We start from the raw sequence: 25,171 nt of genomic DNA, 5'->3' as shown, positions 1-25,171 counted from the left end.
AATATCAAACCCAGAGTGTATAATGAAGCATGAAGTGCAAAGTCAATGGAACAGTTAGAGTCAGATTTTTTAGGGAGCAACAACAAATGTTGAATTACTTTTTTCCCCCTTTCGTCCCTAGGTGATGCTTATCTTTGGTTTTGACAATGTGGCAGGAGTTTACTCCTTTCTCGTACAGTAGCAGAGTAGCTGGAGTTCCGTGGCCTTAGGGCCTTGCCACCAGGGCCTTGTACATATGTTTGTGTATATGTGTGTGTTGAAACGTAGGATGCTTGAAAATGATGGTGTTGATGAGTGTTTGTGTTGTTAAGCGCTGGCAACTAGCCCAAGACTTAATGTTCTTTGACCACCAGGGCCTTGTCAGCCTTGTGGGGCCCCTGGGATCACAGCACAACCATCATACCGCCTTGAGAGCCAAAGAAGTGTGTCTGTGCGGGAACACACACATGTTTCATATGTCCATGTGCATCTGCGTCTGCACTTGTTTCCATGCGTTCAACGTGTGTGTGTTCTTGCGTCATTTGTGGACCCTCAGAGGGGGCAGCAGCTCAGTACAGCAGTGGAGGCTCTACGTGTGGTGCGTCTAAAACAAGGCCACAGCGGCCCCCGACAGTCCACTTGTCACTGTTTACCTTCGTACAAACACTGGGAGAAGTGTTTCGTCCTCTGGGAGGCCAGTGATTGACTAAGAATGTCGGAGCTGTTTTGATATGTCTCAGCAGTAGTGGCAGCACTCTCCACTACTACCCCACTCCCCCCTCCCACCCTTTGGCTCCTTCTTTTAGATGTCCAACTACACAATGCCACATGCACAAATATCCTCTGACCTACAGTCACTTCTAAAATCCTTCCTCCACCCTCAGATATTGTGGACACAACATTTGGTCTGTTTAAATTGTATTTATCAGCTAGTGAAGCACAGCCCATAATCCCACCCTCAGTCCATCTCTCCCAATCCCCCCTTTTCTTCTTCTTTAACCTCTCCCATACGTTAAACCCTCTACATTTCCTCCATTCTTTCACTTGTTCTAAACCGTTTTCTCTTTCCTTTCTGCTGCTCCCTCCATCTCTCGCTGACACCTCCCAGCCTGCTGTTGTCCTACAGTGTTTGGGTCTCTCTGATGAGCAAAGACAAACTCAGCAAAGAAAATAAACCCGGATCCTCAGCCCGTTTATAGCGCAGAGGCCCAGGAATCAAACTGTATACTTTACAACTTGGCTTATGGAGATGTGGGAAAAAAGCTCCTTCTTAGAGTGTGTGTGTGTGTGTGTGTGTGTGTGTGTGTGTGTGTGTGTGTGTGTGTGTGTGTGTGTGTGTGTGTGTGTGTGTGTGTGTGTGTGTGTGTGTGTGTGTGTGTGTGTGTGTGTGTGTGTGTGATTTTCTGAAGTTATCAAAAACGTTCATGTTTACCTTAGCTTTATTTAGGTTTTTATTGTGCTTTAAAATATCCTCAACTGAACTGCCTTGAGGGTAAACTTGTTGCCTTTTATTTTAAAAACATAAATAAGTGCCAAATTCCTTTGATTGAAAGTCCAGAAAATCATTTTTTAAATGTTTGTTTTTCCCAAAACTCGAGAAGCCAATAATATTTTCTCTTTCCTACGGGCCAGGGTAGAAAGATCTTGTAGGAGACTGAACGTTTTTTAGTGACAGCAGCGATTCTGGCCAGGAATCAGGTTGGGCCGGGTGTTGGATGCTGCGGTGAAACCACACAGTGGTCTGATCTCCCCACAGCCAGCCTCCTGCTCCACACATCACATGGCCGAGGCTAATCCTACCATCAGCCAGAACTGTAAACTAAACAGTGCTTAACACACACACACACACACACACACACACACACACACACACACACACACACACACACACACACACACACACACACACACACACACACACACACACACACACACACACACACACACACACACACACACACACACACACACACACACACACACACACACACACCATGTTTTGACTCAACTTCAACAATAATTAGTCCCCAAATGGCAGTTGACTTTAAAATATCTCTCATTATACAGTAACTGACTGAACACCATTACTCTATTACTCACCTTCAATCAATGGCATTACATTCTTATACAAACACACTCACACATGCTCACACACTTTTTGTTCCATGGAAACAAATAATGACACTGCTAGCCACTTGATTGAAGACAAAGCTAGTTCTGAGGAAATTAAGTGATTCAGTGTGGTTTTTTGTGTGGAATAATTTCACCATGTGCTCATGTTGACTATTATGAAGCATTCTATCCTGTACTGTATACATACTTTATATTGTATCTTATATGGGAGTGTATTACTTCTGCCTGTGGAGCATTCGGTGTCCTGCCAGAAAGCAACGTTTGTGTTTCAGGACCATTCCTTTGTTCTATAGCTAATGCTTACAAAGAATCATGTTTATTTATCGCTTTTCTAGTGATCCCCATACACTTTGATTTCAAATCTATTCAGCATAATATAATGTATGTATTTTATTGTCATCATTTGTTATTTAAGTCTATTATCAGCCACCCTTAATTCCGCAACTAAATACATTTGCAATTTTGCCCTCCCCCTGATGCAGAACAGTGTCATATTTTCCTCATCTGGAGCCCCTTTAAAATACTGTAATCAGCCCAGCAGCTGTGGGCTTTCTAATTGAGATGGTTGATAATATCCTCAGCGACCACAGTCAAGCTGGATCACCATGACACAATCTGTCATTACCACGCCGCCGTGGGAAAAGTTGTGGAACAAGTGAAACCCTGTAATGCCAGAGCTGCAAATTGCCATATTGTTTGTTTGCAGGTTTTTCACTCCGAGTCAGCCAGGCAGATACATGTTTTGAAAACAGATTTAACAGGCTGAGCATGAGAGAAATACAAAATGTCACTCGTGCTCTCATCCTCGGTGCTGTGCCAAACCCACAGTGATGAGATTAGAGCTCCTCCGCCACATCCTGCTCTCCTTTCCACCTCCGCCCCCATTCGGCTCTTCACTTCCTATTCTGTCCCAGGCTCTAGACGTGTGTGTCCTGGCGCGTTTGAGTGAAAGCAGGCCATGTGGGTGCCGCTGGCTTAGTTTGGGGTTAACACCAGTGACAGCTCCACTGGATGGTCCTTTCCCCGCACATGGCTCAGCTCTGAGTGGAGTTCTGCTCACCAGACACTGAGGTCATCTACTCCTAAAGGCTTGAAATCTGGTGGTTGCTTTGTTATGGCTACATGCACAGCGACAACACTTTCAAACATCAGTACATGCACAGACACATGGTGGACATGCACACCATCAACAAGCTCACACTGATCTTAGAATTCTACCGTAAATGTTCTATTGATGCTTTGTTCTTTCATAAAACCTTTTTGACTGTTGTAGTTCTTAACTGACAATCCAGTCTTTGTGAATTGCTTTAACCGGATGGAATGTTTTACAGGTGTTTTCAAATGTTATGTACCTATGTTGGAATTCTGTCGTAGTCTTCATGATTAAGTTTTAGTCCGAAGTTTTGACTTAAACCATTGCTTGTTACCGGGTTGAACACATTCTGGTCTCTGCCCCCCAGGGTGACTCGGTGCCGGCCGGAGACGATGGTCCGTTTGCCGACACCGTGACTCTAGAGCAGAAAACCAGCAGCATCGGTGGCACCAGTGGGAAGGTCAGCCTGTGGATGCAGTGGATGCTACCGAAGGTCACAGTTAAACTGTTTGCTCCCGACCCAGCTGACAAAAAGACAGGTACCCTTCCCTCCACATTCTACTCACTGCTCTCTGTTTTCATATCCCTGATATTCACATTAACTGATGATAATGGATAATGTTTTCAAAAAAAGTTTTGTTCTTAATTAATAAGAAACAAAATAATTAAGGAACGATTCTGGGGAGAGAACATAATCAATCACAGTTGTTTTTCTGAATCAACATTACTTTCTTTTTTCTTTATACAAATCTACTTTGGGATGTGACGAATGTGTGACAATAGAGACAACTCCAAAAGCAGGAGTACTTTTTAAAACAAATGTTCTTACAGTCCTTCTGTATCAACACTCGATCAACCCTACCGTTCTTCTCATCAGATGTTAAGCAGCTGAGGAGAGCAGGGATGGAGGGAAAAGACAAATAAATAAATGTATGATGATTCCCGAACCAGCTCTTTTCTCCTTTAGATTTACTGGGGCAATGCAAGGCTAGATTTACCTTTAATTGCTGTCTGTAATATTTAGCATCTGTCTAGCAGATTGCGCAGTGGATTTGGAATGTTTAGGAGGACCTCACAGAGATGGTTTGACTTAGTAATATCCTAAATAGGCATTACTTTGGATTTGAGTTAATATCTGCCATCTGAGTTGCGAGATGAACTTCCCACTGGCTTCTCTGAGTGAAACACATTAAGCATGTTATTGAGGACTAGAAATTGTGTGCACGCAATATATTAGATTCCTATTATCAACAAGTACACTACTGGCGATAAGTCCGCTACAGATATGACTGCAGACAACCTGCTATGATGTCATGTGTTTTTCAACTGCAAAGGAAATAAAAATCTTGTCTCTCTAGAGAAATGGAAAAACATCCATTTCACACAAAGTGGGTCTGGGTTTACTGTTATGTTATGTTGGAATATGAGAGGTCAAGTATGAGTCTGGCTCTGCTCAAGGCACACACACCACTGGAACACGTTCCTCTCTTTAAGATGAACCATTTAAGACAATTAGACTAAAAGTTTCCTGTTCTCTTACATGGTGGGTTTAGAAAACTCAAAATCAACACAAGACTTTGAGTTTCTAAAAACACAGTTCTTTCCACTCAGTATTCACAATAAAACTCACATGCCTTGTGTTTCAATTTTAATAATCCGTTAGTAACCTCTGAATTTCTCAGAATCACCACAAGGCAACAGAACAACAACAACCAAAGTTTCACATGCACAAAGTCAATTTTCCCAAGCTAGCCTGTGCTGTGGGACTTTCTCTGTGGAAACAATGAGAGGAGCAACAGGCTCCCTTCAATACACAGTTAATCACTCTCTCTATGAAGCTTACTCACTTTGCCTCAAGTGGGTGGGCTTGTTTAGACACAAGGTTCATTGAGGCAGGATGATTCATTTCAATGAATACATGCACAGTGTGTGTGAGTCTACATGAACAATCAGTGTTGTGTAGACACACACAGGAACACATGTTCATTATAACAGGTGAGATTTGTATTCATTCTTTCTTTGCCACTAATTTCTGCCTTCCTTAAAATGTCAGGAGATGCGTTGTGTGTGTGCTATTAAATGTTAATGTGTGTGTTTGGGTGCATTTGGGTGGCTCATTGGAGCACTGACCACAGCAAATAAATGAGGACCTGAAAAGCTACATTGCACGTTCTTTCCAACAGAAATGTAATTCACACACACACACACACACACACACACACACACACACACACACACACACACACACACACACACACACACACACACACACACACACACACACACACACACACATACACACACACACAAACATATGCACACCTGCCTGCACTCACAGTGCTGCAACTACAGTTCCCTAAACACTGTCTTTCCACTGTGATTAGCTTCATCATCCTAAAATGTACAAAAATATTCCCCTTTTTTGTGTTTTGGCAGAAATATGTGTCATCAGTGAACTTGAAGACCTGAGTGCCTCAGTCGATGTCCAAGATGTTTATACAAAGATCAAATGTAAGGTTGGCAGCTTCAACATCGACCACCACAGATGCAGGTAAAGTACAGCTCACTGAAGTGCACACACACAGGAGGTGAACACAGGTTTCTGTTGTCTGTATGTCACCGAGCACTGTAGGAAAGGCTTTGGTGACAATGCAGTGTCTGAATGAACCACTACTGTCAGAGGCTGTGATCAATATGGAACCCTCCAGCTGCAGGGCAGTCTCTATCCACTAGGTCACTCCGCTGCAGCCACACAATCTCTCACAGTCTAAAGCTAAACACACTTCACCACCAATACCACTAACACTTTGTCTGTTCCCACTTCTGCTCATATGGGTTTCTTTTTTTCGGATTATCACCTCAGCGTCGTCGTTTTTCAGACAGCTGTTGCAGTGGTGAGCACAGACTCACAGAGAGTGCTGTTAAACGGGTTCTGGGCTGGCCGCACTCTAACTCACCAAGCAGAGGAGAGCTCAGCCCGTACGTCAGTCATCTTTCTCTGAGTTTGCGGTGTCTGAATTGATTGACAGAAACATTAACACGTGTTGGGGGAGGAATCCACCGGGAGATGATTCAGTGCATCCTTTTGGTGATCTCTCCTCATGACCAGTACTCCTAAAGGAGTAGTTTAGCTCTGGGCTTAAAGAGTTATGAATGCATATACTGTGGCATTGTGAGACTAAGCTGTTACTACAGATTATTGGTATACGTTTCCACGCCCACAACACATGTCCTTACCAAAAGGGTGGCCTCATTTCAATATCTAAATCCTTATTTCCTGTATTTTTTCCACTCTGCTGATCACATACCTCTGTGATGGAGTCAGCTCGGGCTGTGCTCTGTGTGCGTGCGTGCCTGGGGTCTTGTTCTGTTGGGAAGGGACCACTTAGTAGGAGGCAATTCCCTCTGTCTCTGTGTGACGAGATAATGCAACAGCGATCTATAGCTCTCTGGGATTTTGTGTGTTCATGTCCATGTGCCTACGTGCCTGAATATCATTTTTCCTATCGACTTCTCTGATAGAGCCAGTCATTGAAGGAGACACGGCCCTCCTTTGGCCCTGTGCTGGATTCAACCCATACCCCAGCAATCACTGCCCTCCCCACTGATGTGATAATTGATATGATTGTGATATGCCAGATAAAAAACACCTTAATGTGTTCTAGAAGTACAGCTCAGAGAGGGAGGGAGGGGATGGTCTTGCCTTTAAATCTGATTGTTTTCCCGGCCCCCCCTGTTTTGCTGAAGGCAATTGATTTATTTACAGGCCACATGTGTTGCACACAGTATTGCGCGTCAACCGGAGCCAGCACAGAGTCAGCGGTTAGACGGTTTTGGAGCATAAAGGTGTCGTGGGTCATTATATCATACGACTCTGTTCTCCACAGGTGTGTGTCCAATTGTATCTGAGATAGAGCCAACAAATTCCTTTAGTAGACCTTTATGCCGTCCCAAGTAGATAATGGGTCAATTTCTAGTTGTTTCAGTTTAATGTGCTTTTAACAACACGGTCTCAACACACTTTCAACAGAGCAACGTTCTGGCAGACAGGAGCACTCCATTATCCAAGCCAGGTTATAGTCATGGCTGTTTAGGACATGGTGGAGGACCTCTGGGCTCCTGGCCCACTGTAATCTGTATCATCCGCATACACCAGAGAGTCCACAGAGGTTGGAGTCCATATGAATCATTGTGAGCAGATAATTGTGAGGTATTTCATCACCCAGCCCAGGTTATTTGTGTGTACTGGATCAGATTAAATAACGTTTGACAGAGAAAATGTCTTATCTGGCCTTCAACTGCTGGAAAATGAATGGAAATTGCAATAGTGCAGGCAAATATGTGAGGTGAATATATAATTGAATACCTATTGTAGGAAGGGTGGATGAGGGAAGGAAAAGGACAGAAAAGGAGTCCCTCAGGAAATACAATAGTGTTCAACCTTGGGATGGGAGAAATTAAGAGCTTTGGGGGTCCATATGATGTGGGCACTCATCTGAGAGGGAGATTACAGCAAGATATCACATAGGAACACAGAAAGATTTGCCATGCACACAAGGTAACTTTTGGAACCGGGGGGTCCAAACTACGGCCAACTGCACCCTATGGTCCATTTTGATTTGGTCTGCAGCACATTTTCGGAAAGTATAATGGAATATGGCTGCTCATGAAACTTGTGCTTGTCTTATAATGTACTGTTCGTTTTCTAAATCTTAATTGATTAAAAAACTGAGAAAAGCATAAAGATATAATGCAGATAACGTTGATCCATGTCCATTGGGTGAAACATTTTGCCATACAGGTGCTGTTACTGCTTCCTGCAGTAACTGATGATGCACTCGTGCTGGTGATGTGTCAGTTCATGTTGTGCTGCAAGTGACTGTGTCTGTTTTCATGTTAACTTCTTGTGATGTGTGCTTCACAGGAGCATTCTGTCCCTAACAGGACATGACCACTTCACAATAATAATACTAATATTACATTGTTTTTAAAGAGCACATTTAAGGCTACACAAAGACACTTTAAAGGGTAAAATTCATAAGAACATCATTATGAAGAACACTTTAAAATATATCAAACAGAATTCAATTTTGCATCAAATGCATTTTATAAACATCTCAAACCACTGTCTAAAATTCAATAGGAATGACTTTCCATACATAATTGGTCTGCATTGAAGTCCTAATATGTGCCCGCTGCTTTATGTGTGGTTCAATACTTTGTATTTCTACATAGGCTCATTTATCTCAATGCAATTTAATAACTACTGTTTTCTATTCAAGCGATATAAACTGCCACAACAGAACAGCATGAGTAATACCAGATGCCGAGTTTAAGCTTGGCCTTGTGTGTGTCTCCAGGCCAGGGCAGGGCTTGCACTCTGGCTCCTATGAAGGACTCATTCTGCAGTGCAAGGAGACCGCAGTGGTGAGGTCCCTCACAGAGCCTCCGTTCACTGAGCCTCTGCCGCTCTGCTGCTCCTATCAGGAGCCCCGATTTCTACTCAGGCTGGACAGACAGGAAAAAAAGTCACAATGAAAAACAATGTTTTTTCGGCCAGAACACAGGGTGTCTGCTCATTTGATATACGATTAAATGTTGACAACAAGATGCAATTATAAAAAGATGATATTTACATTCATTGAATAATGTTGCCCTGTCTGTCCAGTGGCTCTTATTGGTTGATTACTCAAAGCGATGAAATATGGTGGTGTGTGTGTGTGTGTGTGTGTGTGTGTGTGTGTGTGTGTGTGTGTGTGTGTGTGTGTGTGTGTGTGTGTGTGTGTGTGTGTGTGTGTGTGTGTGTGTGTGTGTGTGTGTGTGTGTGTGTGTGTGTGTGTGTGTGTGTGTGTGTGTGTGTGTTGGGATGTAATTTTTAGTAGACTAGGACTTTTTTTACTCTATTTTCTTGTTGCTGTAATCTTTTCCTGGTTATGGTCTTATACTAGCTGGCAAATGCAAATGTAGAGCAGAGTTAACATTACCTGAATACTAAAAGTAAAAAAATACTTTTAATAATTTATATACATATAAAATAATAATAAGAAAGTGGCTTTAAATTGTGCATTTATTCATTCTGCTCAGTTAAACAGTTGCCAATGTGCTGCAGAGTATAAGACCATTCCGTAATGTCAGCTGGATCAAGCTGCCCCACTTCCTTTGGTTTAATCAGGGAGTATATTTGATTTTCCCACAATGATTTTGAGGTTTCATGCTTTTTTTTCTTTGTTTGTCTTGTTCTCTCTACCCTTCTCTATCTGTATACATGCTTTTATCTCCCCCCTGTGACTTTTTGCCTTCTCTGTCCCTTTCCGCATCTACGCATCTCCCTTCCCTCTCCTCAACATCAGTACGGAGGAGGGAGTGCAGAGCTCGGGTGGCAGTGGAGGAGTGCTCCTCTCTTGCACTGACAAGCTGAACAGACGCACTGTGTTGGTTCGACCCGTCAGCAAGCAAGAATCTTTCAGCCACTTCTCTGGCTTTTTCCCTCCTGTAAGAAGCCCTTCTCCTTTTAGTTGAGTCTGCTTAAACGCCCCTAACAGTGGCAAAATCATTCTGTGTGCTTCTCAGAGAGGTTTCGGAAGCCAGTTCTTTAACTTGCTTTTAAACAAATTAGGATTTTGCTCTGAAATGTTCTGAATTATAATATTGGTAAAAATCACAAATTAAACTATCATATACACACAATGCTGCAAAGGACACAACCTAAATGGGTTATTACTCTATCACACACTTAAACTCTGAGGAATCCAATTTTCTGTTCTAAATTTTACAGAGCATTCCAAAAGGGTGCAGATTTTAAGATAATTTCCAGTTGCTGAATGACTTTACCAACAGTTAACTGTTAGCGGATGTTTTTCCAGACTTTCTTTAATCATGAAACAGTTGGAGAGGATTTGCTTTTACTGAATGTGATTATCAACCTCTTATTGCTTCATAAATCAAACATAATATTGGTAATCTTGCTAATCTGATAAATCTGAAATAATTCAGCTGCAGGTTTCAGTGGCAATCATATATACATGTATGTATGTATATATATATATATATATATATATATATATATATATATATACATACATACAGCGCCGGAAAAATGAAGAGACCACTCCAAATGTTTCTTAAATCTCCATCTCTACATGTATGGCAGCCATTCCAGTGTCTGTTGAATTCCAACACAGAGAAATGTTGAACCATTGAACTCAAAGACATTCCTATAAATAGTAAAACTGGAGAAACTGATAAAGTGGTCTCCTTATTTTTTCTGGAGCTGTATATACTGTACATATATATATATATATATATATATATATATATATATATATATATATATTATATATTGCTTTTCATAGAGTTGGCTGATTTTCGGATCCAATCTTAATAGCATAATATGAATAAATTTGCTCTTGAATGCTGTTTTAGCTAGTAGCTTCAGCTTGCTTTTTTAGAGATGTATATGGAAACACAGACAGTTGTTTTCTTTGATGAAGTTAAGTATTTTCCTTTAAAAGGAGCACTGTTTAAAGTAAATGTGATCCGAAAATGTAGGGCTTTACCCTTATCAAAGAAATGAGCTGAATCAGAACGACTATCATCGGTGCCTTTTGTCCTGTCTGACTGCTGGCCAGACTGCAGCCAAGGTCCTGGAGGTGTCTCACCAGCAGCACGGCTTCCTGTCCATCACCTACACCCAGGCTGTCACCAAAAATGTCCGTCACAAACTCACAACCCGGCCGGAGCGCCCCCAACGCAGCGGGGCTACGACCAGCAGTCAGCGGCTGAACTCTGACCCCCTGGCAGATAGCTCCCCCCAGTACCTGAGAGAGATCCTGCTGACAGCCCAGCCCTTTGACGTGGTGCTGTCCTGTCCCTTGCTGGCTACTGTAGCGGGGGTGTTCCAGGTACACATACACTGAGTTGTCAGTTCCTATTACTGTGCTGTGTACCGGCCTGAGCCTTATGAACCACATATCATTATCAAGTGTGCATGAATATATCTCAATATTTAAATCAATTTTAGATGTTATTTGCAATAATTTGGTGAATCTAGGAATATACATAGGTTAGTTTAAGATCACAGTTAACGGAATGAAACAATTATATGCAATTTAAAGTCGACTTTGTGTTGTTATTTTAACCATTAAGGCTTGAAATCAAAACGTAGTGATAAGATGTTTTATAATTCTATATATATGACTGGATTTCTTCTCAGGCTACGGTGCCAAGATGCTACAGAGAGCGTGGAAAGTCAGCTGGTCAGCCAATGAGAATCCACACTCTGACCTCTCGGAGTTTGCCTCTGATGTACATCAACACCAGCGTGATCAGGGTCTTCTGTCCCAGGGAAAAATACTCAGCACCAGGTCAGAGAACAGCTCGTCTCTTTTGATCACACATTTGTGTTTTCAGACGGAAAACAACAGGCTATGATTTAGATTCTGTAAGTCTGTGGTGTGTGTATGAAAGTCTCTGTCACGGCCGCCCAGACACAGCAAAGACACCACATTAAACAGATGCTAAGAAAAATATTTGAGGTTCTGAAAAACCAACCACATTTATATACACTCCTACAAATATCATGTTATGTCATATTGTCGTAGATGGATGTTATGTCTGCTGGTAGTAATGACTTATAGTGGTGAGGCTGTGTGTGTGTGTGTGTGTGTGTGTGTGTGTGTGTGTGTGTGTGTGTGTGTGTGTGTGTGTGTGTGTGTGTGTGTGTGTGTGTGTGTGTGTGTGTGTGTGTGTGTGTGTGTGTGTGTGTGTGTGTGTGTGTGTGTGTGTGTGTTGTGTTGTCTTGTGCATAGTTTGTATTCACATTAGTTTAAGCTTTTTTTTAAGTGTGCATGAAGGGTGTGTGTGCATATTCATATTGACATGATGTCCCTCCATATTCATGTGTGTGTTCTATTAGATCCTCAGATGAAAAAAGAGGACACCCTGGTCTTGAAGCTGGGCTCCCTCAGCATGGCTCCCCAGGCGGATAACCCCCTGACCCGCACAGTGCTGCGGAAAGACATCTACCAGTAAGACCGGCTCTCCTCCTTCTAACCGCTCTCTGCTCACTTCACATTAGGCAGCATATGGTAGATAGAAACAAGAAAATCCTGTTAGATAGAAAGTCCACCATATGTGGCTTTGATTCAGTTACACATTTCTGCCGTAAGTATAACATTAAAATGGGATGAAATACAGAGTATAATCATTCACAAATTATTGTTAAGCAGATCAGTACATGCTGAATAATGTAACCCAAACATACAAGTCTTTATTTAAACCTTTGAAATGATCCTTGCTCTTCTCGTTGCACATTTTATGTTACACACACTTCCAGCTCCTACACCTCCTCTGCTGATGTATCCCTCTCCATATGTGTGTGAGGCAAGTGTTGTGTCCAGCTGTGCATGCTGCACTTCTGTGCCCTAATGATTGGAGGTTTTCAGGAGCGACTGACAGCGCCACATAGTGGTTAAGCTGCCCTCGCAGTGACAGAGCAGTGAGTGACACCTTGGGGGTCTGCAGGGCCCTCCAGCTGAAACACAAGACTGTTGACACAAGCCCCCCGTGCCATGTGGATCAAAGCAACTAGGCAGGGGAAATCTGGACTTCTGAGGGAAAGAGCTCTGCACAAAACATTTCCCTGCTATAGGCAGCTTAAAGAATCTGGATTGTGTCATAGCTGCCTCCAAACCGCAGCCCCACTGCGTGCGTGCGTGCGTGCGTGCGTGCGTGCATGCGTGCGTGCGTGCAGAAGAGAGAGCAGTTGTGTGAATGGGCAGATATGGAGCTGGCAAACACATGTAATGGGGGAGATAAAAGTGGGGCCAAATGCTTTGTACAGCTGCGAGTGAGATGTGAGCTGACACAAGAGGTGGCCAACAAAGGAGAGGAGAGCCCGCTTCAGGCTGCAGGGCGGCTGGAAGTGTCACATGCAAGGGTAGGGAGGGGGTGGGCATGCCTGACATCTGTAACCATCAAAGCATTCTGCCCTACATGGTCCACAGTTTTTCCACAGAAGATCTATCCCTAGCTGTGTCTTGTTTGCTTCTTTGATGTATCATGTAAACATGTTGTTGATCAGTAACCATAGCTACTGTTCTGTAGGGACTTTTGAGGATATGTTTTTTATCCCCTCTAAAACGACACAATGTACTAAAATGTTTTGGTACAAGTTAGTACAGCTAATGGGTAGTAACTACTCTGTTTCCATGAAAACTGGGCCTATATTTATTTTTGTTGACATATTATCATCATGTCAAATGATAAATGATGATCTTGTGGGCATGGAAAATTATCTGGAGTTTTTCTCAGACTTTTGCCCCAAAAACCAGTTAAAACAGCCGTGCAATTTTACCCCATATTGGCTAGTAATGTTCTGCCTGTGGTAGTGAGAGGATTGTTGGCTGAGTGGCTGTGGTGCCAACATCTGCTCAGAGATTACTCTGCACGAGCGTCCACCCTGGCCTTAGCATAAACATGCTACCATAGGCCTTAAACACGCACATCACAGAGTCTGGTACACATGCCCTCTCAAACAGTAAGGTGTCTGCACTCAGGCATGCATACACAAACATATTCTAACTAAGCACAGAAGAATACACCTACATGCTCTGTCACAAACAGCAGCAGCAGGCATGGCTGTGTGTACACACACACACCCACACCCACACTCACTTAACCTCTACACACAGAAGCCAAGAGCCACCACTTCCTTCTCTGCAGTGAAACCCAGGAATTATGTCAAACCACTCTCTGTGTTCGTTCTCCCATGTGTAACCGTGCATTATCCTCACCACCTACCCTGTTCACATCTGCCCTCCAATTTAGGACCATCTCACTCCTGACTCACATGATTGATAACCCTGAGAGATCAGGACCTTGTTGACATATGGAGCACTGTTACGCGCTTTATTTGTGCTGAATTATACTGTGTTTGCTCTCCCAAGTCGTATAGAGAAAGTCTGTAATCACGTAAACCAATGTGTGTTTACAATCTATAACCAACTGAAGCTATAGGGAGAAATATGTCTGTAAGAGCCGGTAGCCATTTGCTCGGTTCTGTTTAAAGCCCACCACTAATTACATCCACTGTCATAATTGAATGACTGATCCAAGCAGCTATGCTGTTATTGTCTACTGTACATGAAATGATTGCCTCACATGGTCTTAAAGCAGGATTTACTGTAATGGCACCCTGTGAGAGAAGACAAGAGTGAAATCTAAAATAGCGAGAGCGTGTAAACATCCTGACGGAGCATGTCTTGATACTGGTCCACTAAAACTGTTTCTGACACACTTCAAAGTTCCTCAGCTTCCTTAACAGTCCGCACATTTTCAGGCTACAGTGTGTATTTTCATTTAGAGAAGATAGATTTCCTCAAAGAAGGTAAAATAAACCTGATTGAGTGTAAAGCTGTAGAGATAAGTTGATATCCACCACCGTGTCATTTGGTAACAATTACCACTGTTTCATTTGATGTTCAAACTGCGTTTCCCTGAACGAGTAGGACCCCGGCTTCTTCACTAAGCAGGAATTATGACACAGAGCTGCAGGCTTCCCCTGATTCTCCCTCTCCATATTCAGCTACAAGGCCACTGTCAATTTACACAGCTGAAATCATTTTCCTATCCAAGTACATGAGCGCCGGCCCGGATAATGTCCAGCATGCATTCAGCCCTGACTTTCTTGTGGTTGTGCCCTCTGTAGAATCTCACAGATCTTTTACTCCCTGCTCCTATTTTCTCTCATCCTCCCCATTATTCCTTCAATGAGATTTTTTCAGCTTGTTGTATGGGGTTCTCTCTTTCCAGAACCACGTGGAGGTGCATGGAGACACATGTTAGAGTTTCTCAAATATTTTAGCTCATTGTTGACCTTTTATCTACTTAAGTTACTTTTAATAACATCACACACACATTTGTGGATATCATTTCACTATATAATAGTCGTTGGTTTATGATTTAGTTGATTATTACCATGTAGATGGCCCTGGTGTGTGTGTGTGTGTGTGTGTGTGTGTGTGTGTGTGTGTGTGTGTGTGTGTGTGTGTGTGTGTGTGTGTGTGTGTGTGTGTGTGTGTGTGTGTGTGTGTGTGTGTGTGTGTGTGTGTGTGTGTGTGTGTGTGTGTGTGTGTGTGAAATATCCCTCGTTTCCCGACATCTCCTCACCTAAATGACACAGCTCCAGATTCCATCACACACTGGGTTACCTCATAGTCTCTGTGAGGGAGACTCAGAGAGAATCCCGCTGCAGCTTGATATGTTTTTTTTTTTGTTTTGATTAGTGCACACGCCTGAGTTTCTACGGTAACGGCAGAAATGGCTGCTGTGTCAGTGGTGATGCAGAACTAAGTCAACATGACAACATGATGTGGCAGTATCAAGGCCCTCTGTCTAATCCTCTGCCTCCTGCAGCGTTCCTCACTTTCCAAAGTATGTCTTCTCATTTGTACGTCTTATTCTGCCTCCTCCTCCATCTGTAGTTTGTATCCCAATATTCCCACATATGACACAGAGCTATACCCACATCACCAACTTCTCATTATCCTCATTTTCTCAAAGCCTTTCGATTTCTGTATCGAATTTCTTTTTTATTCTATCTTTTTCTGATCTCTGATTATCTTTTCCCCCTATATCTGTGCACTCCATCCTTCCTTATCGGACCCTTCCATTGTTCTTTGCCCAGCCCTTCTTATATTTTCCTTCCATCATTTAAATATCTGATGTGTATTGTCTCTTCCTCTGTTTGTCATTTTCTTTCACCCCCTCTTCCACATCATTCTTTCTTTCTGTCCTTTTGCTTCTGCAGGCTCTTTTTATTTTTATGTCTAAACAGCTCTTCTTCATCCATCCATCCATATATCCATGACTTTCCACTCTTGCTCACCTTCTGCTGCCCTTTTAACCCACCATGTCTCTTTTTTTATAAGCTTTTCTTTCTGTCTCCATGGGTATTTGTTATTTCCTTCCTGTCTCACTTTACTCTCCGTTGCTCTAGTGTTGGTTAGACTGGTCCCATTCCCAGCACACTGTGGTCAGTAAGCAAGCCCCTTATTGCTGAACGGCTGCCTGGCTAAGCCCACATATATGTCCTAATAAGTGGTTGTGATGGGGATCTCCCCTCCATAGATAAACACAGGCTGCTGAAGCCAGGACCCTGCCTGTTACCAATAAAACTCTCTGGCACCGGTAATATGCACCCTCCTCCTCCTGTAACATCCGAGTGTAGTGCTTGGATACCAGAGAAGTTTTTTTCTCTTTTTATACTACCTGCACAGATGTGTTTGCCTTCTACATAAATCCATATGTTTACAATATTCATAAACAGAATTAAAAATCTGCTACCGCTCCAGCATTCTCCAGATTCTTATAAAGACAATGTAGAACAAATGTATTTAGATTTTTGTTTTGTCCAAATTAGTATTTGAACACGGCTCAACACCCGCCCTCTTACAGTGCTTCAGATGCGGTATCAACTTTTATAATAAATGGCAACTTACATCCAGTTGATTATCACGTGGGATTCATCATTCAGCACACCGGGGAGCAGGGTTTTTCCCCCGTAAGTCTGGGGTCACTAAATGTCCGATGTGAGGGTCCAAGGACAGAGGGTGTCCTATTCGTATTCAAGTTCTGTACAAACTGTAAAGTCCACTGAGACAAATCTAAAATGTGTGATACTGGGCTATATAAATAAACTTTGATTGATTGATTGATTGAATAGCAGATTTGGTTGGTAATCTTGCCTAGGGCAGCAAATTGATCAGAGCCGGCCCTGGGTTGGTAAAACATTTGGTGCATCAGGAGTTAACATCTATTATTTTCCTTTGAACATGAGCTTAAGAAAATAAATAAGATCATTTGAACAGTGTGTTGCTGCATGAGGCCTTCTGGCTACCAACGCATACATTCACTAACCAACTGTTTGTCTTACATTTACACATTTGCATATGTAGTTCAGACTTCCTGACAAACTATTGGAAACTTGGCATACTACAAACATACAAGCTGATAGGAAGTTAACCAAATAACTGTGGTTTACTGTTGCTCTGTATCTAATTGCAGATGTTACTGTAATCATTGATGTGTTGTCACAGATTCAACTTGATTGCAAAAACTATTTCTTTTCTTTTCTTTAATTTATTTTAAGTTTGAGCTCTCAGCTGATCCCCTCCATTCTTGTCTCACTCCTCATCTTTATTTTCCTCATAAAACCCAGAGTTCCCAGCAAATGAATCATTAGACGCTTCAGTGCACACTTGCCTCATCACTCACTTCAGTGAGCTTCCCAGTGCCCCGTTTCTACATTTGTTTACACCAGAAAAAAAAGGGCTCCAGCTCTGCTTGGCTGCGCAGCAGAGGAGCGGCTCAGGCCACACACAGTGACAATTTAGGACCTACACTTACATACAGTACACTGATTTAGATTAAGAGCAGGTTAATGAACTACTTTCAGAGGCAATGATGGCAATAATTGTTTTAACTGCATTGTAAGGAATGCTTTTGTGGGATCTCTTTAGGCTACCACTGCAGAGCAACCTAAATTATGAGCGGCAAATGTGTTGATACACCAAAATGACATTTTGTAATAGTAGTGTTGAAAGAAGTTATGTTGTAAAACTTCTTAGTTACTCCCTGCTGGCTTGGAGCATTGCTACTCAAGGCTTTGAGTATGCAGATCAGCGTTTCAGAGCAGGAAGAGTGGTGTCTGTGGGGATTACCCATCCAGACATGGGCCATTACAATCAAAGTTCCCTTTATCTATTTTGGTCTCAACTTCCAGGCTTACAAATATAATCTGGGGATCTAAAGCCCTCATCTCAGCCCTTGCTGTTCTTAATTTTTTTTTGTGAAAATATGCCAGTGTGTCATTAACATAGAACTGTGGGCAAAACCAATCCAACTTAGTAAATCTCTTTAATTACATTGATGCTTGTTGTGCTAAATAGCTGATCTGATCTGTTAGTTGGATCATGTGAGTATATTGCTTTATTGATATGTGTTATTACAGTAATCATTTTGATACTACATGATCTCGAAGTGAGTAAATGATGTTGTTTTTTAATCCATGTGCAGGTATCATAAAGTTATTCAGTTGTACCTTTAGCGTTCAGGGCACAGAAGGCAGAATGGAGGAGTTCTGCAGAAACACCCAGCAGAGGTGAAGTGGCTATCAAGTATTTTTTTCATCAAGAATTGCTCTGAAGGCTTCTGAATGCCGGGGTTCATTTGTGATTTGCTCTGTTTTATACAGGCTGAGGAAAGAGACAATCTTTGTGAACTGTAAATCCTTCAGCTCCACTTGTTTCTCTCCCTTTCTTTTAACCTTCCTCTCTTTCACTTTGGATGTACGTCCATGTTTCCCTTCTGGTCTACAGAGAAAGAAGATAAAATAAGCAAGAACTGGAGGGTCAGCCAGAATAAGCATTGTTTTTTTCTCCGTCCAGCAAATGAAACACCTGGTGCTGGTAAACTCAGAGGACATATTTCACATCTCCTTGACACTCAGGATTAATGCAACATCAAATTGTTTTAAGAATGGGGACAGCCGCTAGCCAGAGTAAATCATGAGCTTCCTTTTATTAAAGTTTGCCCTAGAATTTATGTTTTGAATCCGACAGGATAGCTTCAGCAGAGCCAGCAGATGCCTGGGAGTGAGTGTGCTCATGTTGAAACAGTCTCAGACAACGTGTCGTAATGTGGGCAGGAAGTTTACACTCAGCCACTGAATGCTGCTTTGACTTTGAGGTGGAGTATTTTCCCCTTCACCTTTTTTTCCTTTTTGATAAAGTGATATCTGGTGTTATTTTCAGTGGGAACCGGTGTGGAAGATAGATTTCTCTGTGTCCCAGATGATCCGGAGAACGTATCGTGTGACGAGCAGGCTGATTTTTCTCACATTAGAGAAAATGCTGTTTGTCTTTACAGCCATTAGAAAAAGAGAAATACTTTTGTGGAGCTAATGTTACGAGAGCAGGACACAAGAAGCTAGATGGATGTTGGTGGATTTGATCTTTGCTCTGTGAACCGGAGTACCTGACCGCTTTGTTCAATCAAGTCAACCACTCTGTATGAGGCCATCTGTCTTTTTAGGAATGTCCTCCACGCTGTCCAGGATGACCACCAGCAGTTCCTCTTTCTGTCCGACCAGAGGCCCTGCAACAGATTTATGATAATTCTATTTGCGATGATTTATTGCTGTATCTATTTACTTATATATCATATTGTATCCTTTATCATCCCTCTTCCCGTCCATTGGAGAGCGTCTGACCGCAGCGCTGCGCTCTGTGTGGATCTGCAGTGTGTTGTGCTGTATCTGAGCACTGAGCTGTATACAGGGTCTTGTGTGCTGTGTTGTGGTGTCTAGTGACTTCTGTGTACAGCCTGCGGTTCATTCCATAAATATTTGTGGCCTCTGTGATATTATTCTCAGGCCCTCTGCTCTTTGAGAATATTGCACCACAACACTTGTATTCCTCAGCCTGCAGTTAGAGGTTTAGGGGGATTAGGAATGAGAGAACCCCAGCCTGGCCCTTCTGAACATTTTTATGACCATTGTATGCACGTGATTTCAATGTAATGTGTAGAGATGGTGGAGAAGTGGGAAAGAAGAGGGTATTAGGACTCAAACAAGTGAACCACAACCTATGTTCCCTCTTTTTTGTGGCTATTGGAAAGGCTGTGATGATCCATATGTCTTTTGGTCCAACAGCTTGATCCAACCTGAAATATCTTGATAGCTTTTATATAACCATGACATTTCATTTGGACAAGTATGGTCCAAAGAGTAAAGATGTTAAATATTTCAAGAATACCGGGTTCCTTCTTCTAGGGACACAACAAGGTCAAAGAGACCAGACATTTATTTAAAAAATGATCTTCCTGAAAAAGAAGAACCCCTTCCATTTATTTAACAGCTCAACTTTTGTTAAGGGTATGTTTAACAGATGATTAATAACCACAATGCCTATTTTCATCAGAAGATAACCCCTTAGCGATTTGGTTACAATAAATTCACTTGCACCACCCAACTACTACATCATTCATGGAGTGTATGATTCTCACATCCAAACAACCTCGTCAGTGTTTCACATGTTTGTCTTTCTCACTGCTAAGCCCACAGTCGCTTTTTTCTTTCTTTCCCCCTCTAACATCTGTCCGTGCATCGGAGCATTGTGTAGTTCTGCGTTGCTCGTTTGGTGGCATGAAGGTGACAGAACTTCCCGGAAAGCGCTCTCATGTTTTGGCATGCTGCTGTCAGTCAGGTGGGGGTGTGCTGACAGAGGCGAGAGGGATCACCACTCAGCTGTCCTGCTCTCAGAGAGGGCCTGATCCAGAGGTCGACTGCCGGTCCACAGGCCTCAATGATTGTGCCTGTGTGTGTGTGTGTGTGTGTGTGTGTGTGTGTGTGTGTGTGTGTGTGTGTGTGTGTGTGTGTGTGTGTGTGTGTGTGTGTGTGTGTGTGTGTGTGTGTGTGTGTGTGTGTGTGTGTGTGTGTGTGTGTGTGTGTGTGTGTGTGTGTGTGTGTGTGTGTGTGAGAGTTTGTCAGGAAGCAAAGGTTCTAGTAATACACCCCCACCACCTACCTAGGAAGCTCTATCCTCCACTGCAGCATGCGATATACACATTCTACCGATGTTCCCCTGCCCGGTTGTGTGTGTGTGCATGAATTGTGAGTGTATGTGTGTTGTGCATGTGTGTAGTCAAACCCCAGCCTTGTGCATTGATGTGTTTTAGTTCCTTTTCTCCTGCCTCATGACATGTTGATGTTCCGGCATCCTGTGTCACTGTCAGACCGTCACACAGCATCAGAGCCAGGTGGACTGGAGGGGGGGGGGGGTCAGAAATACTTTATTTGTAGTCAGCGTCTCCATTTTCTCGAGTTAATTCTTGTAGGATTTACATGGAAATGGCAAAATGTGTTTCTTGCAGTGAGAATGTATGCCTAGTGTTGTTACACTTTTCAGCACTTTGGTTTTTTGGTTACGTAAATACATGACCATGCATGTGTGTGTTACTATATATATATAATTTCTAAGATCTTTGAAGGCAAAACAGCAACCTATAAGTGGACCTTCTTCACATAGTTTGTGTATATCCTGTGTGTATTTCTGTGTCCATGTACTGTAATATCTCGTGTTTGATTTAGATTGTCTGTGTGTTCAGTAGTCTCCTGCCAAGCAGCAGTTATCAGTAGGCTGTTCAGTAGAACATCAGACCAGACCAGAGCAGAAGCAATTAGAGGATTTAGTTAGAGTAAAAAATAAAGAGAAAAAAAAGTCAACCTCAAGAGAGGAGGAATGTGCAGATGCTTTCAAATGTCCATGTGTGAAACCACAAGCTCTTCTGTGGCTCCGGGAAGCCAATGTGAAACCAGTGGCGTAATTGCCTAATGCTTGTGTAATAAGAGGCACATTACAACCCCAGGAGGCCCGACCAGACATGAAAGAACCAGTGGCTGGCACTAAAGTGGGCTCAGAACGCTCTTCCTCCTGGTCTTTACCATTTGTTTCTACTTGGCCCGGCTATATGTCAGCTCCTTCAGTGTACAGTATATTATCAACACTGATATATGTTTGATTAGACCCTGTACTTTCATATGTTCGCTTTTGTTCTGCCACAGTCCTGCTGAACACAAACCATTTTCTCAAACAAAACATTTGTGGGTATTGAATTTCCTCTGGTTTGATTTGCCATCTTGAGGCAATCACTTCTTAAGAATGCTTATTTATGCCCCTGTAGAATGATGGAATATATCTACGTAAGTCTATGGAAGGGTTTATTTCTGCCACACTCCCTCACACTACCTTCAGTGAGAAGATGAGAGTGTGTGTGTGGTGTCTGTGTGCATGCATTACAGGTTAGAGAGAATCACAGAGGGAAATATGAGGCCACAATGTAGACAACTCTACAGCGGTGGTCCCCTTTCGTCTCCCTATAACTTACCCCCCACACACACAGCCCTCCAAACAGCACACCACCCCATTTTATAATCACACACACGCACGGCTCTAGTTATGCACAGGTAACCGGGGCAAAAAGCCAGTATGCTTTGCTGCATATACAGTATATGCTGAAACTGTTGGCAAAACTCCCCCCTTCTAACAGCTGAAAAAGCATTTGAAGGGCTATGAAACGACTTTTTGAAGGCCTCACATTACGTCGCCTGGTAATGGACTGATGTTATTAGCATTTTAAAGCCACATGAGTGTGTTTGTTTTTATTATTTCTCAGAAGAAGAAGGCATGTTTGAATGCTGAGGGAGAGACCCAGCTGACAGACACATGTTGGGGGAGAAGAGAGGCTCACAACACAACGTGACCTGTCAGATTACAGAGACACACACACACTCTCTCACACACACTGCAAAAGCACATTAAGCAGATCATACATGGGTTCTTAACCTCACACAACTGTTTTTGTATCAAACCTGTTTATCTTTCCATTGTTTAACCTGTCCATAGTCACCTTCTTTCTCTGTCACAACTGAAGGGTGTTTGGTGAGGCAGATTAAATCATTAGAAATAAGGGGAGACGGGAAGGACGGATGTGATGAATTAGTGATGAAGGGTCGAAGGGATTAAACATATGGGGTTGGATGCATGGTTGAAGGAAGGGAAGGATGAAGGTCAAAGGGATTTAGGGAAGGGGGGTTAGGGGACACATTGGTATCAGTAGGGAGGAATGAATGGATGTGGGTAAAGATAGGGTAGGGAATGGAAGGATGGAAACTGGATGTGTTGACCAGGTATAAATATCAGAGCATGTGATGAGGGCTGCGGTGGGGGGGGGGTCCCTACTCCCAAAACTATGGTAACGGATTCACTTCACAAATATAACACTCTACACTTGGCTTAATTCATTTTCTTCTTCTTCAGGCTGATTTTGACCTCCCCCCTACAGTTGTATTACTCTCCTTTAAGGGCCAACTAATCTCAGGGGAGGTTGACTATATATTTTTACCCTTTTCCTTCCTCTTCCCCCTCTCCCTCGTTCTTCCTTTGGTCCTCCCACTGTCTGTCTCTAATCTCCCTGTTCTCTGCAGGATGTTGCTGAACATTTTCTACATGTACCCTCTTCTGATCTTCACCTCCAACTTTGTTTGGTCTCCTTGCTGCTGCCTCTCTTTCTCTCTGGTCAGCTCACAGGATGCTGTAGAGCATTTCCTGCCACAGGAAAGAAGCAGAGCACCGAGTCTGATCTCCTCTGATTCTTTACACCTGGACTGTTTTCTGTACAGACCTTCCACTTATTCCTCCCTTCTTAAGCATCCTTCACTCAATTTGTCCATCGCTCCCTGCAGCGTCTGGCTTCACAACATACTCTTTTGTTCAATATGCTTTAAACGGGGAGAACAGAACTAGAGGGGGCTTGTGTTAGCGAGTGTCTTACTCATGTCTCGCTCCCTTTAATAAAAACAAGCCTCTCCGTTCTCCTGCTCAACCCAGACTCTTCTAGACCTATTTCTGCCTGGTTTTGATTTGTATCTCTTTCTGCTACTTCTTTAATTGATGTGTCCTTTTTTTCTATCTGTTACTGTCTCTTTGTTAAGTATTTTCCTTCTCAAAGCCTGCAGCTGTTTTGATGTTGCCACGGTGGTCAGAAGTTTTGGCTTTATCTTGTTTGAATACCATACGGCACTGCCTGTTTAGAGTTGTGGTTTATCAGGAGCCCACATGGGCCACATCCGCCTCACTGTTCTGAAGCCTCTGTACCACAACACTGCATGGCAAGAGAGGAGAGGTTTGAAAAATAATAAGACACCCGGCGAGGAAGGATACCTAAAGAAGAGTAGAAAAGGATTGTGGAGGTAATTCTATAAAGATGATGAGGAAGTTGAATTAATTAATTGTTGTTAATGGAGATCATCTCGCACCAGATCATACTTCTTTTAATTTAGCATCATTCTGTCACTCGGGGTTTTGTCTTTTATTTGGACAAAATTCCCACTTCTACTTATTGTTTATCATGCAGCAGTTTCCATGCAGAAGTTTCCACATTATCTCTCTTTTCAGGACGTCCATCTCCTTTAGTTTATCTCTCCTTTTTTGTGGTTCTGCAGGATTCTTCCGCGTTATTGGAACAAGAAGCAGCATCAAACCCTGAAAGAACCAGGCTCAGGCTTATCCTCAGGAGCATTGCACATGTTGAGTGTAACAGGCAGAAGAAGCTTTCCTCTAACTCTCACCTCTTGTCCGTCTGTTCAGGGTGTTCCAATGACACCAAACCTCTCCTCATGTGACATTTCTGTCCATCCCTTATCATCTCTGTATTCCACATTGAAGAAATTGGGTCATTTCACTTGCTAATGCCACTTTAGTATTTGTGTGATGACATACAAGTAATTTAATAACAGACACAACAGTAAAAGCCATGATGGATTGATTTGCGTTTTCCTGATTGTTTTAGTGTTTGGGGATTTTAAATGTCTTGCTGAAGATTATTTTTCTTAGATCATACTTTTGCGCTAGGGTGGCAGCCACATACCAATTTGAATAACGACGCTTTGAATGCATGTTAGCTCTGGGGAGGAAAAGACCTGATAGACCTTTCTCAAGAAATACAGTAGTAAGATAACATGTGCCAATCATTAATAATGGTCACCTCACAATGCTATGACTCACTAAGGCACATATAAGAAAAAAAACATCATTTATATTCATATACCTGTGCTTTGGTACTAATAATCATAATGTGTCACTCAGAGCTCAGTCCTTCATATGAACACGTCTAACTCTAGGTTTATCTTAAACGATGCTACAGTCTTTGAGACACACTCTTGTAGCTTTTCCCCATTCTTCTCTCCTTCTTTATTTCCCATATCCTCATCACCACCAGTGGAAGTATGCAGGAGTGCCCTCCCCCATGTGATTTCCTCAGTTAGAAGGGAAAAAGGGGAAATCTTCCATATAGAAATGTCACTTTGTATAAATACACTTGGCGGTTTGGATGAATGCGAGATCTGCT

The 25,171-nt window shown here is 42.6% G+C and overlaps 1 protein-coding gene across 6 annotated transcripts in view; it reads left to right on the top strand.

Moving 5' to 3' along the window:
* The window catches only part of LOC134861661 (intermembrane lipid transfer protein VPS13B-like), a 325,581-nt gene that overhangs the window by 158,790 nt on the left and 141,620 nt on the right, over nt 1-25,171 (top strand). For 4 of the 6 annotated variants that reach the window (XM_063879045.1, XM_063879048.1, XM_063879046.1 and 1 more), the window contains exons 26-31: nt 3,573-3,744; nt 5,642-5,756; nt 9,556-9,697; nt 10,834-11,106; nt 11,418-11,568; nt 12,120-12,231. In XM_063879045.1, coding sequence (XP_063735115.1) covers nt 3,573-3,744; nt 5,642-5,756; nt 9,556-9,697; nt 10,834-11,106; nt 11,418-11,568; nt 12,120-12,231 — 965 coding nt within the window. Of the gene's footprint in view, nt 1-3,572; nt 3,745-5,641; nt 5,757-8,565; nt 8,633-9,555; nt 9,698-10,833; nt 11,107-11,417; nt 11,569-12,119; nt 12,232-25,171 lie in introns of all 6 variants that reach the window. The other 2 variants (XM_063879049.1, XM_063879047.1) reach the window with 1 other exon arrangement.

This window comes from Eleginops maclovinus, chromosome 3 (genome assembly GCF_036324505.1).
Source record: "Eleginops maclovinus isolate JMC-PN-2008 ecotype Puerto Natales chromosome 3, JC_Emac_rtc_rv5, whole genome shotgun sequence".
NCBI classification, from domain to species: Eukaryota; Metazoa; Chordata; class Actinopteri; order Perciformes; family Eleginopidae; genus Eleginops; species Eleginops maclovinus.
This window is presented reverse-complemented; position numbering and strand designations above follow the sequence as displayed.